Source organism: Hemicordylus capensis, chromosome 13 (genome assembly GCF_027244095.1).
Source record: "Hemicordylus capensis ecotype Gifberg chromosome 13, rHemCap1.1.pri, whole genome shotgun sequence".
NCBI lineage: Eukaryota > Metazoa > Chordata > Lepidosauria > Squamata > Cordylidae > Hemicordylus > Hemicordylus capensis.
In genome coordinates this window covers 4,597,150-4,610,259 of record NC_069669.1, presented here as the reverse complement: position 1 = coordinate 4,610,259, position 13,110 = coordinate 4,597,150, and the positions used below count along the sequence as shown (strand labels likewise).

General features: G+C 48.3%; 1 protein-coding gene across 1 annotated transcript in view; it reads right to left on the bottom strand.

Annotated features, from left to right (window-relative positions):
• LOC128336819 (multidrug resistance-associated protein 1-like) overlaps window positions 1-13,110 on the bottom strand; it is a 55,058-nt gene that overhangs the window by 31,324 nt on the left and 10,624 nt on the right. Inside the window, exons 2-6 of the mRNA XM_053277039.1 lie at window positions 10,560-10,736; window positions 9,121-9,246; window positions 7,700-7,837; window positions 6,594-6,719; window positions 125-186 (exon numbers count right to left, since the gene is read on the bottom strand). Of these exons, the coding sequence (XP_053133014.1) occupies window positions 125-186; window positions 6,594-6,719; window positions 7,700-7,837; window positions 9,121-9,246; window positions 10,560-10,736 (629 nt within the window). The remainder of the gene's footprint in view (window positions 1-124; window positions 187-6,593; window positions 6,720-7,699; window positions 7,838-9,120; window positions 9,247-10,559; window positions 10,737-13,110) is intronic.

Below are 13,110 nucleotides of genomic sequence, written 5' to 3'. Positions count from 1 at the left end.
CCTAGAACCAGGAGAGAGGCACGGGGCCTGGAAAGCGGGAGCCCGTTCAAAGAGGTGTGTGGAAAAGGCAGGCTGAGAAAAGCTTTTGGCTGAAGCTCTACTGCTGAGCGATTGGTTTCCTTACCCAGTGATCCACCAGAACGTGATCTTGGACAGGAAAGATGCACCAGCCTCTGGGCAGGGATTCTACAGGGGGGGAAAGAGAGTTCGACTGTTACAATAAAAAGCGCTTTTAATCCCAGTGAAACCTGTCACACACAGCAATTTCTACCTTTTCTAGTTTTACTGATAGCTTAGTTTATTCACTTTGTTCATACCCTGCACAAAAGTGCACTCAAGACAGCCTACATTCAAATGATAACGTGTCAACAAAAACCGACATCGAGAGCAACACACAGTAGAACAAAGAGGTGTGCCAGCAAGGCCACTTCATGAAGTCCAACACGCCTGCCTGAGCCACACAGCCTCCCCTGGCCTGCTCAGAGTGGGCAGCGAGAAGGCCAGGCGTACATCTCTAGGGAAGCCATTTCTCATTTGGAGTGCCAGAGCTGAGAAGAACCCAGCCCTTGTGGAGATCTGCTACACTTTGGACACTGGGGGGAAATGCCAAGGGGAGCCCCTATACAGTGTTCCCTCTAACAGGGATTCCCAGATGTTGTTCACTACAACTCCCAGCATTCCCACCTGCAATGGCCTTTGCCTGGGGATTATGGGAGTTGTAGTCAACAACATCTGGGAATCCCTGTTACACTGCCCCGATAGAGGAACAATGGTCATGGGCAGGTTTGCGTGGGCGAGTGTGACCTTACATTCTGAATTCAGTTCAGCAACAAATGCCAAAATCAAACCAAACATGCACAACTACAAAGACAGTCCACCTCACAGAACTCTAGTATGGATCTGCATTTTGTTCTGTACAGTTATGCACAAGAGACTAAAGAGGTGAGGCTGCATCATGCAGAGTCCAAAATCCCAAGGACCTACTAAGTCTCAGCTGAAAAGCTTTCCTGCAATTAGGGATTAAAAAGAAGAATTCAAATGAAAGAGACATTCCTGCCACCATAAGCCGACCAAATATTCTAGTAAACAGGAAGCAGAGATGGCAAGCTCCAGCAAGCAGTGCGTGTGCGCACACCCACACTTTGACCAGCAGTATCTACATGGGATGCACACGGCAGTTTTATCACCAGTTGAGATTTCTGTCAGGAAAGAGTAAATCTAAAAAGGTCATTGCAATACGAGCTGTTCCAAGTATGATTTTCAAAGCGGTTTCATCAAACACTTATCAGGCAGTACTAACATGACTGAAGGACAAAATAGTTTACTTTCCCTTTCTCAGATCTCGAAACCCACACCCAAATAGGAAACCATTTAGCATCCGCTCTCCTCCCAGGAGTTTAAATGCCAAGCCAATGAAAACACAGTGACTGATTGGGGTTGCAGAAAGGGCAGCCTGGTAAAGAGCCAGTGTGGGGTATTGGTTAGCATGTTGGACAAGGACTGGGGAGACCTGAGTTCCAATCACCGCTGAGCCATGACTCTCAGCCTAACCTACCTCACAGGGTGGTTGTGAGGATAAACATAACCATGTACACTGCTTGGGGCTGCTTGGAGGAAGAGCGGGATAGAAATGTAATAAAATAAAATAAAATAAAAACAAACCCTGGGGCCGGTAGTGGTGGGCAGAACCTGAGCCATACACACCCTCTCCCAGTCCAAGCCCAAGGCAGAGGGACCAACAGGCAGTGGGCCAGTTCAACAAGGAGCAAAGCACCAGGCAGAGAAAGCGCCCTTGTGCTAAGGCTGCAAACACTCCTTTCCTGGAGTGGTAGGAGGGCAGCTCATGCCAGCACTGCCCAAGGCTGTGGACCCAAGATAGGAAAGCACTAGAATCTCAGAAGAGCAGGGGTGTGTGTGTGTGTGTGTGTGTGCACATGGCACAAATCGGCTGGCTTATGAATTCTTAGAGAGGGAAGGGAGTCGGCCACATAGCTCTTGCTAGATGCCACAAGTGTCAATTCAAGGGGACAGGGATGGAGTGTGGAAACCCTCCTCCAAGCAGCCATCAGAGCCAAAGCAGTGAACTCCTGCCCTTCTGCAGCACTGCCAAGTCAGGGACTGGGAGACCGACACAGGCCTGTGAGGACAGGGAGCACGGAGGTCTCAAACTCAAAGGCAACCAACAGATCCACCAACCACCAAGTCCACCCTGCAATGGACAATTTCCAAAGTGTCGCCATAGGATCTGGTCAAAACATTCCAGGAAGAGATTCTCTCTTCTCACTGGCATGTTTCGCCCTAGGGGTGTGCACGGAACCGCCACACTGCGGTCCGGCACCGGGGTGGGGGGTCGCTTTAAGAGCGGCGGGTGGGTTTACTTACCCCTCCCGCCGCTTTCCCTCTCCGGCGCCGTAAAGTTCAGAGTAAATGGGGCGGCAGGATACCAGAGAGGGAAAGCGGCGGGAGGGGTAAGTAAACCCTCCCGCCGCTCTTAAAGCGACCCCCCACCCCCGAACCGAACCACCAAGGTCCGGACCGGTCCGGAGGCCTTTTCAACGGCCTCCGGACCGGTCCGGGCCCATCCCTATTTCGCCCTCTGCGGTTCTTTGGGCACAGTGAAAGCAGAAGCACCAGCATCAAAGCTGGCCCAGCCTTTTCTCTGCTCAGCCAGCCAGCTCTTAGCTGGATACCAGCCATCCAGTATTTCCAGCGTTGTTTGTAGCATTCCTTCATTTGCTCAAGTTTTCCATGAAAGCCCACACTGAACACACTCTCAGAAGTAACACAAAACAGATCTCCACAGAGTTACCGGGAATGCAGGGTAGGCAGGAGCGTGTGTGGTGGGGGGGACCCCCAACCCCATTTAAGCAGATACAGGGAGTGAGGGTTGGAAGCCTTCCTTTCCCCTCCTGTCCTCAGTTTCCTCAAAAGGGGATCTGAGGACAGAAGAGATGGGTATGTAGAAGGAAAGGGAGTCTCCCCTTTCAAAATGTCAAGGCCAGCAGCCAGCTGTAAAAAATCCAACTCCAAAGCTGCCTGCAGAAGGGCCAAAGAGCAGAACCGCCTCTGCCTTCATGGTTCAAAGAGGCAGAGAAAAGTCAAGTGGGAGGCAAACTAATACTGGGTGGGTGGCAGGTGGTTGAGCAAGGCAAGGGGCACGGACGGCTCTTCCCTAGCATTTCAAATCCCTACAAGAGACGTTCAAACAGGCTGTGTACACAAAAGGTTCAAAGCACACTCTGATTACGGATTTATGTTAAGGATATGCAACATCTCTGCCTTGGATTACGGTTGCTTTGAAGTAGTGGTTCTCAACTTTGTGTCCCGGATGTTGTGACTGGACCACACCTGCCAAGAGCCTTTGCCCACTGCGGGTGGTGATGATGGCAGTTGCAGTCCCACAACGTCTGGAGACCCAAGTTGAGAACCCCTACCTTAAGCTACATTGGACTGCCTCAACTCTAAAGAGCAGCAGCCACTGTCAGCATCTCATTCAGTTTCACAGCAATCCTGCAAGGCGGGTCTCTAAGAGGGCACTAAAGTCAATGCAGCAAGTCCACTGTACAGCTAGGATTCAAACCCAGGCCTCACAGATGGAAGGCCAATATCTGTAAGAGCCCCTGGTGGCGCAGTGGTAAAACTGCCGCCCTGTAACCAGAAGGTTACAAGTTCGATCCTGACCAGGGGCTCAAGGTTGACTCAGCCTTCCATCCTTCCGAGGTCGGTAAAATGAGTACCCAGAATGTTGGGGGCAATATGCTACATCATTGTAAACCGCTTAGAGAGCTCTGGCTATAGAGCGGTATATAAATGTAAGTGCTATTGCTATCTGTTCTACTCTGAAGTCCTATCCAGTTTTTAATTGGACAAACTTCCTTTTTTCTGTTCAGATTTTAAAAATGCTCTGCCATGGGTGCTGTCATCCAGGAGCATTGCTGGGAGAAGTCTAACATATTTCTTTCTCACAATCAGTGAGAAGGGCTTGGTGGAGGGAGGTGGGGAAGGCTGCTCAAACTTACTTTCCCCGCAAACGATCTCTCGTTGCTCTCTGGGCGGACAGATCGCTCACCAGGAAAACTGCCGGCAGGTCCCAGCAGCGCAGGGGGTCCAGGGACGTGATACATCCTCCCGGGCCTCAGAACTCCCAGAATGCACCCCATGAGTGCATGGTGCATTATGGGTATCCCAGCAATGAGGGGTGGGCAGCCGTTGCTGCTGCAGTGCCGGCTAAAAGCAGCCGCTGCTGCAAACAAGCCAAGAAATGGGAGCAGGCGCTGCTTCAGCCTCATTGAAGAGGGGGAGCTGCGCAGGTAGGTTTGCCACCATAGCGCCACCGCTGGGATCTGCTCGGCTGCTGCTGTTTCACACACAGAGGGAAGAGCGGGCTTGGATGCCTTCGCCAGCTCTTGGCTGCGCATGTGAACAGCCTCATGGGCTGTTATTGTAATAGTGACATTCTCACTGCTGATAGAAGTTTGGGAATATTCTCTATGCTTTAATTTGTATTTATAGACAAGCAACTAAGCTCATGTAGGTATTAACTTCCATTATCACACATCCCCCAGCCCCCTTATTTCCTCCTGCCTACGGTTCTCTCCCCTTCCTCTGTCGCCTTCATGGTTCCTATTTTCTAGATTGTCAGCTCCCTCGTGCAGGGACCCTCTCATTCTCGATCAAGTACAAGGATTATGCTAGATAAAGAAGAAAAATAAAAAAGTTGTACCCAGGGTAGTTAACTTTAGTTATTATTTTTTAATAGAATTTTAATTTTCAAATTAAAAAGCAGATAAAGGAGAGATACAACAAAAGTGTACGGAAATATCAAGCAATACAAATTATGAAAAAGAAAAAGGAACAGCAACCTCTTCCCTCACTTTTCACCACCCAGAGTTTGGTAACTGAATAAAGAAACAACCTAACATTTCATAATTACAGATAAGAATGATAAAGAACCAGTTCTATTAAGCAAAAAAGAATCATTTCTATTAAAATGCCAAGCTAACTGACAGCTAAACACCCTTTTCTGCAACGTTTACCTTATGCAGTGTTTACCTTGTATACACAAAAGATCATAAATCAAATCCTGACATTGGGAACAAGTGCAGACCTTGTTGAATGTTGTCATTTGTACTCAGGATAGTTAATTTAGTTATTACTTCATTTTATTTATTTATTTATTTATTTTACTGTTTTACTCTGTCTTTCAGTTCCAGCTGGAACAGGTTCCTTCCTGGCTGGTTTGTTTTAAAAAGACACACAACTACCACTGTGGCCAAGTTCAGCTGCCAGAGGCCATGTGTGGTGCTTCGTCTAAAAATAACACACGGACACGGACATAATGAGGAGCTAAATGACAACTGTTAGAACAGAGTCATGGTGTTAATCCTGGGCCACAGACTGAGGACTCGCATCACTGTTAGAGGCGCCAGAGGCAAGGGTGCCCTCACCACGACTCCGGAAGACATGCAAACATGGAGGCCACAGGTGGGCTGGCCTTAGAGAGCTGACCCTGGCCGCAAGAAGGCTCAGCTGCTGCATCTAGCACCTCCCTGTCTGCCCTTGGACACGGAGGAGATCTGCTGGCCTGAGTCAGGGTGGGGGAGGCAGCAAGAAGTGCAAAGCCAGGAGACCCCCCTCCCCCGCCTGCTAGCAGTTGGGAGAATGTGAACAGCCACAACAATCTCATGAGAATGGGGAATATAGGAAGCTGCCATATATGGAGCCAGACCCTTGGTCCATCTAGCTCAGTCTTGTCTACACAGACTGGCAGCGCCTTCTCCAAGGTTGCAGGCAGGAGATTCTCAGCTCTGTCTCGTGGATGCTGCCAGGGAGGGAACTTGGGACCTTCTGCATGCAAGCAAGCAGGTGCTCTTCCCAGAGGGCCCCATCCCCCAGGGGAATGTCTCACAGTGCTTAGACATGTAGTCTCCCATTCAAATGCAACCAGGGTAGACTCTGCTTAGCAAAGGGGGTAAGTCATGCTTGTTACCACAAGACCAGCTCGCCTCCCTGGAATATGTGCTCCTCCAGAGTAGCACTTAGAGCAGGGTTGGAGCAGTCCACAGCAGCCCTAATGCACTTCTGTATTTTATGAGTTGTGTACAAGCTGCCTTGAGGGTCATTCTGGATCAAAAGGCAGGACAGAAATCAACCAATAAAGATAGACCCCAGAAGTGACTCCCCAGTTCATGAGTCTCTTTTCAGAGCTCCCCTGATCAGTTTCTAAACCAACTTCTGATGCGCGCATGCATGCACGCACACACACACACATGCACGTGCGCACACATGCACACACACAGTTTCCACACAGCAAGTATTTTTAGAAAGAGAAAAATAGGAAGAAAATGACCTTTAAAATGCAACTACCATCACCACTGCAGCCAATAATCTGAGTGGTTTCTGGATCCTCTGAGAAGTTAACTCAAGAATGCTCATTTTAAGCTCCAATGTGGTCAAGTACAATTATTACTCGCTCAGACGTGGTCAAGTACAATTATTAGAAGCAGTTTGCTTAAGTAAGCGCTACATACTTGCAAGCCTCACTCACAGACTGAGCCAGTTCCCCTGACACAGTTGTGGTTGATGTTACTTACCGGGACGCGAACGGTTTCTGAAAACAAAGGTGGTCGCTCAGGGAAACAAGACAGGACCAGCTGTATCAGCACCAAAGTGAAGTAGATGTAGAAGGTGATGTAGCGAAAGACATCAACTTCAGCATCCTAGACAAAGAAATTGGACATCATGGTAAGTGGAGTGAGAGGTCTGTATTCACATCCCACAAATAAACCGTCTCCCTGTGGGAAGCCATAGAAGGGGGGAATACCAAATTGCACAGAAGAGAGAGACACAATTTGGAGCTGAGAAGAGAAACGCTGCCTTAGAGCCACACAGGACTAAAAGAAATGGGGGGGGGGAAGAAGGGTCATGCTCCTCCCAGCCTTAAAAAGCCTGTCCTAATTTTCATAGTCCTGCCTCTAGAGTCATACGGAGAACACACACGTGAGATGCACTTGGACTGCAGCAGCTCCCGGACCAGTGCTGGGCGCACACTTAAAGGGCCCCACCACCACCAGAAAGGGGCCCCCACTACCACCAGGGCACTTGAACCACATTTGGCTGCCTCCTTGTGGTGGGGGTAGGGATTTCAGATGTCAGAAATCCCTTTTTCTGACACGCCCAGGCCTAGTGTATATTTCTTTAGCAAGTCACCTTGAATTCTGTGGGTTTTTTTAAAAAGATATGGAAAATAGGTATCATAAATATATTGCAGGGGAGAAGAATACATGAAAGTTGGCAGGGGAATTTTTGATGAACAGGACCACTAGATTACATGTCCGTGCATACAAATGAGTTACCACATCTAAAAAGCAATGCAAGAAATTCTCTGTAGAATTCTCAGGAAAAAGAACGAACAGCTCTTCATGGGCTGCCAGCCGTATCTTTGGATGGTGCCTCCAAGGAAGACTGCGAGGTTGTTTTCCTTGGCAAGATCGTATAGGCTTTGATTAGCCTTTCCAACAAAAAGTCAAACAAGCACAACTTGGTGGCTTTTAAAGCTCAGGAATGAGGGAGCATTTAATGGGTCATTAGCTCACTTGGTGTCTCACGCTCCAGCAGAATCACAAGTTTAATCATTAAACAAGCCAGTTCTCCGTGATCCCAGGAGTTATCTGTGCTGCGGTGCAAAGTGATCACTTACCGGACTTAAGGCGTGCATTATTTTGGATCGAAAAGTGATGGCGGCGCAGAGGAGTGCAATAAACCAGAACAGCAGCAGGACTCCTGAAGACTGGACTCCTTTCATCCTCTCATACTGTATCAAAAACGTGGCAAGCAGCTGCAGACAAAGAAACAGAATGGCAAGCAATGATTCTTCGAGTAGGGGTGTGCATGGAACCGGCTGGCCCGGTTTGGTTCGAGTCCGAACCGGACTCAAACCCGACTGGGCCAGTTAGGTCCGGCACCCCATCAAACCCACCCCCGTTTGGTTCGGTTCGGGGGGGGGGGGGAGTTTGCGAACATTTTAATGTTTTTTTTAAAAAATGGCTTTTTTACCTTACTCCCCTCGGGGGAGTTGCTGGAGGTGGTGGGGGTTCTGTGGAGGCTCTCCCTCCCCCCCGCTGGCTTTAATTATGCCCCCTCTGGCCATTTCAGCGGGCTCTTAATTGGCCGTTCTTCCTGCTTCTGCTGGTGCTTCAGTGTAACTATAGAGTTGCTGGTGGCCAGAGAAGACAGCCTTGGCTTGTTGCCAATGCCCCCGCCTCCTGCGCTGAGGAAGGATCCCATCCAGCCAGTGCTCTCGCTCACTGCTCAGCTATGCCTGCCAACTCCAGCCCCTTAACGGTTTCCACTTTGGTGGCAGGGGGGTCTACTCCAACCCAGTCCTGGACTTGGTCTTTGCCGAGGCCATTGCTGCTGTCCCTTGAACCAAGGGTTAACTTGGTAGAAAGCAGCTTCCTATGTTCATCAAGTATTTAGATAGAGAAGTGGCTAATTGTAGCTGAGATTGTGCCTTATACTCAATTAGCTGATCTGCACATTTCACCGTTAATTCTTCCTGTGTGGGGTTTGGTCCGGGGCCGGACCGAACAGGGAGGGGTTCGGTTCGACCCCGAACTGTCGAACCGGTTCGGGATCGAACCGGTTCGCACATCCCTATCTTCGAGGATGTGGCAGGGCCAAAATGAGAGATAAAACCAGAATAATCCCTATGAAATTGTTCAGTGGTTGTGCTAGCATTGGATTGACCAATGTTACCCTGAGACAGCAAAGGCTGGGGTTCAAGTATCATTTGCTTCCTAAGTGCACATTTTGTTTATTTTTACTTTCACCCAGGAACCCAGAGTTATATTTATTCTCACAACCACCCTATGAGATACATTTGGATGAGAGAGAAGTAATTCACCCAGAGTCACCCAGTGAGTTTCATGGCTGAGTGGAGATATGAACTTGGGCTTTCTAGTCAACACTCTAAGCATTACACCACGCTGGCTCTCTTGGCCATTTACAACGTAGTTCCTGGTGACCCTTGTTTCATCACTAAAATCAAGTGATATCATCAAGTTTCATCACTCAAGTTTCATGAAGTTACAAAAGAATCAACACATTACTTCTGCTTACCATTGTGATGCCCATAATTGTAGGGCTAACTAGAAAAACTGGAGCTTGGAAAATATTGTGATTTCTTTCCCAGAAAGAGTAGAAAAGGTCTGCCCAGCAGACTAGCCACAACAGGAGGCCCAGTGCCTGAAATCCAAACACATTAAAAAAAAAATCAGTCTTCAAGAAATGCAGTTTAGAAGGCAAGGGTAGCACAACACAGACAGCAATTCCTTTTTATGTCCAGGGAATATTTATACTAGTTTCATCCCAGAGCACTCCACAAACAGCTGCAATGCTCTACCCTCTTCCCAAGAACTCTCCCTCATGGTATAACACACACACCCCACATTACTCTGCCCATCTATAAGAAAGTGTGACGAGCAGTGGGAATCCCAGGTGATGCTGACTACAACACCCAGCCACCTTTGGCTGGGGATACTGGGAACTGTAGTCAACAGCATCTGGAATTCCTTGTTACAGGGAACACTGGGGATGTCATTTGCAGCAGTGAGCTGCTGCACCTATTCACGAGTAAACCTATTAGTGAGGCCATGGCCTTCCCTTCATTGTTAACTCAGAGCCTTTTCCAGTTGCGAAGTGTGGATGGGGAAAGCTCTTTCATGGGTTCAGGTGGTAACAGGATATCAAAGGGTCTCCCTAGTTGACTCATTGGACAGACAAGATCAGAAGCCCTTGATGCATCTCCCTGTGAAGCACACACAACTGCAGGAGCACACTAGTCCAAAGATGGGCAGGGGCAGGAGTGAGTGAGCCCAACAAGAGTTAGGTGAACATTTGATGCTGCTTCTGTATGACCAGAAGAGCTTTACTTCCTTGAAAAAAACCTCTCACACCTTATTTATTTATCATATTTTTATACCACCTAGTATGTACATCTCTAGGCAGTGTACAAAATTTAAATATTTAAAAGTCACAGATTAAAATACACAAGACAATACAAACAATAGTATAGAACAGTTATGAAAACAAATTATTAAATTTAATTCTAATTAAAAGCCTGCGAGAACAGGAGAGTCTTGAGGGTCTTCCTGAAAACAAACAGAGAAGGAGATGCTCTTATTTCACCAGGGAGCATATTCCAAAGCCCTGGGGCAGTCACAGAGACAACCCAGTCCTGAGTCGTCGCCATCAAACAAGCCGTCGACAATCATAACCATACCCTCCAGAAAGAAGATCGTAACAGGTGGCAGGGTTTATGATAAAGGAGGCAAGGCAAAGACCTTATGACCAGTATTCCCTTGACTACAACTCCCATCATCCCCAGCTGCAATGGCCTTCAGCCAAGGATTATGACGAGGGTCGCAATCAACCACATCGGGGAATCTCTGTTGCAGGGAACACTGCTCACAACAACTTTGCACAGCTAAGGGTTATCACTGTACCCAAATTAGATGGCTAACACACATAATCTCAGTGGAACCACACAAGCCTCTTACTGTTTTGGCTTTGTTGAGATGCGACATTTGGATGTATCCCCTGTCATGACGGCGGAGGTATATGAAGTAGATTGGGAAACAAGCCCAGAGGTAGGTGCAAGGGATCCAGAGGAGGACAGTGTTCTGAAAGCACTTGGTGAAGTCTGGATGCTCCGTGTACCAGGTTGCATTCCAGTCCTGAGGAAATAAAGTAGACAAAGGTTAACCCACACACAATGCGTTCATATCCATATCCGTGGATAATGTAAGCCATCTTTAACTGGCCTGTTCTTCAAGATTCCAGTTACAGCTGCCCAACAAAACACCGTGTTGAACTTTATACAAGGCAAGTCAAGTTCTCCAGAAACTAGATGCTGCTCAGTACTGGCTGCTGTTACGATTATTTTTATTGTTGTCTGCTCATTTTTTGTAAGCAGCTTTGGATGTTCAGTGTGAACAAGAGATACATGTTTTAAAACAAGATATGAAATCTAGATTGGGTGGGTGGGTGTGGGTGGGGGGAGTCTCTAAGCACTCATGCTTTAAGACATTTTAACCTTCTGCGGAAGGTTCTGAAACGAAGTCTAGTCTTGAGCAAAGCCATTCAAAAGAGGAACTTTCTTGTCTGCTCTAGACAGTTCCTTCTGTTCCTCTGCATTATTAGCATAAGGCCACACAAACAGGATGCAATCAAGTCATGTGCTAGATTTTAAGGGGGTGCTCGCTGAGAGCACCCTGTGGTCAGTGGTTTCCCACGTAGGATCCACGCAGTAGTAACGAAGGGCCAGCCAAGAGGCAATCTCTTCCAGACATTTGCAAGTCAGTCTGTAAAAGCAACCGACTCCAAAGCATTTTACTAGCCTACTCATTTGTGTTAGTCATCCTTCTTCAAAGTAAAAGCACCATCAATGTTTTCCCTGCTGGCCACCCAGAGGGAGATTCTTATTCACCAGAAGCAATTAGGCAAGTGGCATTTTACAAGCTGAGCAAATGGAAATTGAGCCAGTTACTCCCTCACAGATGCGTCCAGGGGACTCCTAGCAGTCAGGTGTGGCTTTCTGTCCTGAGCCAAACAGCATGTTCCTGGCAAACTGAGGTGTGTGCTTTGAGGAGGCCATCTTGGCTGCAGGACAAGCCCGCTGCAGCCAGGGCCAAATCCTACCAGCAGTAGGACCTCAGAGCTCACTCTTCTGAATGGCTTGCCTGTGGCGCAAAGAAGCTGTTTCGGCACTCACTCCCTTGTATCTTGGCCCCTGCCTCTCTACCTCTGACACCTCTTGCCAAAGACACACATGAGGATGAGGCCATAGCTCAGTGGTAGAGCATCTGCTTTGCATGTAGAAGGTCCCAGTTCATTCCTTGGCAGCATCTCCAGGTAGGGCTGGGAAAGGTTCCTGCCTGAAATCTTGGAGAGTGCTGCCAGGCAGTGTAGACAATACTGACCTAGACAGGCCAATGGTCTGACTCGGTATAAGGCAGCTCCCTATGTTCCATCCTACCTCTGCCATAAACCTTGCACCCTTTCCTGCTTTGGGCCACACATCTGCCCCTTGGGTAGCAGAGCTCGACTGCTTGAAGCCTCTAAGAATTGGTGCAACTGGATACCAGTGTGCCACAGGTCATGCCTTCCTGGGGAAGCAATCCTAGATCTGGGAAAATGCATGAGCTACTATCACTGATCCAGCAGCTGAGTCAGAGTGGTTATAAACAGGCCAATCAAGATCTTAGCCAACTCATTCTGCTACCAATACAATACTATAATTGTCTCCCGCTGCTTTAAAGATTTCAACTCTGCCCTGCTCCCTACGAAGCTAGCAAATTACTGCCTTTCACAAATATACCGTCATGAATCCTTTCAGAATTTCTCTCCTGTAAACCAGCTGGCATCAGCTTCAAAGACAGTCAAACGCTCCTTGCAGCTCCGAGGAGGGTCTGAAGGAGTGCTGCCTTCTAGGTGGCACCCACTGTGTTTTGGCACTTGCACTGACACCGGGTCAGGTTTGCACTGACACTGCATTCGTTTACTCCACAGCAACGCCAGAAATGCCCTAACAGGATTAGTTTAACTCTCCCAGTAGCCTCCCCGAAAGAAACCCTATGAGAGAGATTAATTGCTATTTTTAATTACAAGCAGACTGGGGCAAACACAAAGCTATTTTGATGGCAAAACAAAGATTAAGAGAGCTCCCACCAGTTCAGGGGCAAGCCACCTCCAGCAGAGGAAAAGGCAATGAGAACAGAAGAAGCAAACGCCTGCCTCCTGACCACCCACAGCATGGTTTACAAGCCAAAACAGTGCAATACCCAAGAGGATTTATCCCCCCAGCTTTTCCCATGATACCACCAGTACAAGGGGCCTAGTAGCTCAGACGAAAAAGCGCGAGGAGACACAAGACCAGGGTTCTGTGCATGAGATGCAAGCAGACCACAAGACGGGACAGGCTCCCGGGCAGCTCACAAAATCGGCTGTCCCAAGAAGCCCTCCTTCCTACAGAATTCCTTCCACGGAACTGCCAGGATCAGAGGGCAACCTTTGCCCCTCTCGGTGCATCTTCCATTCTCTCATTCTGCA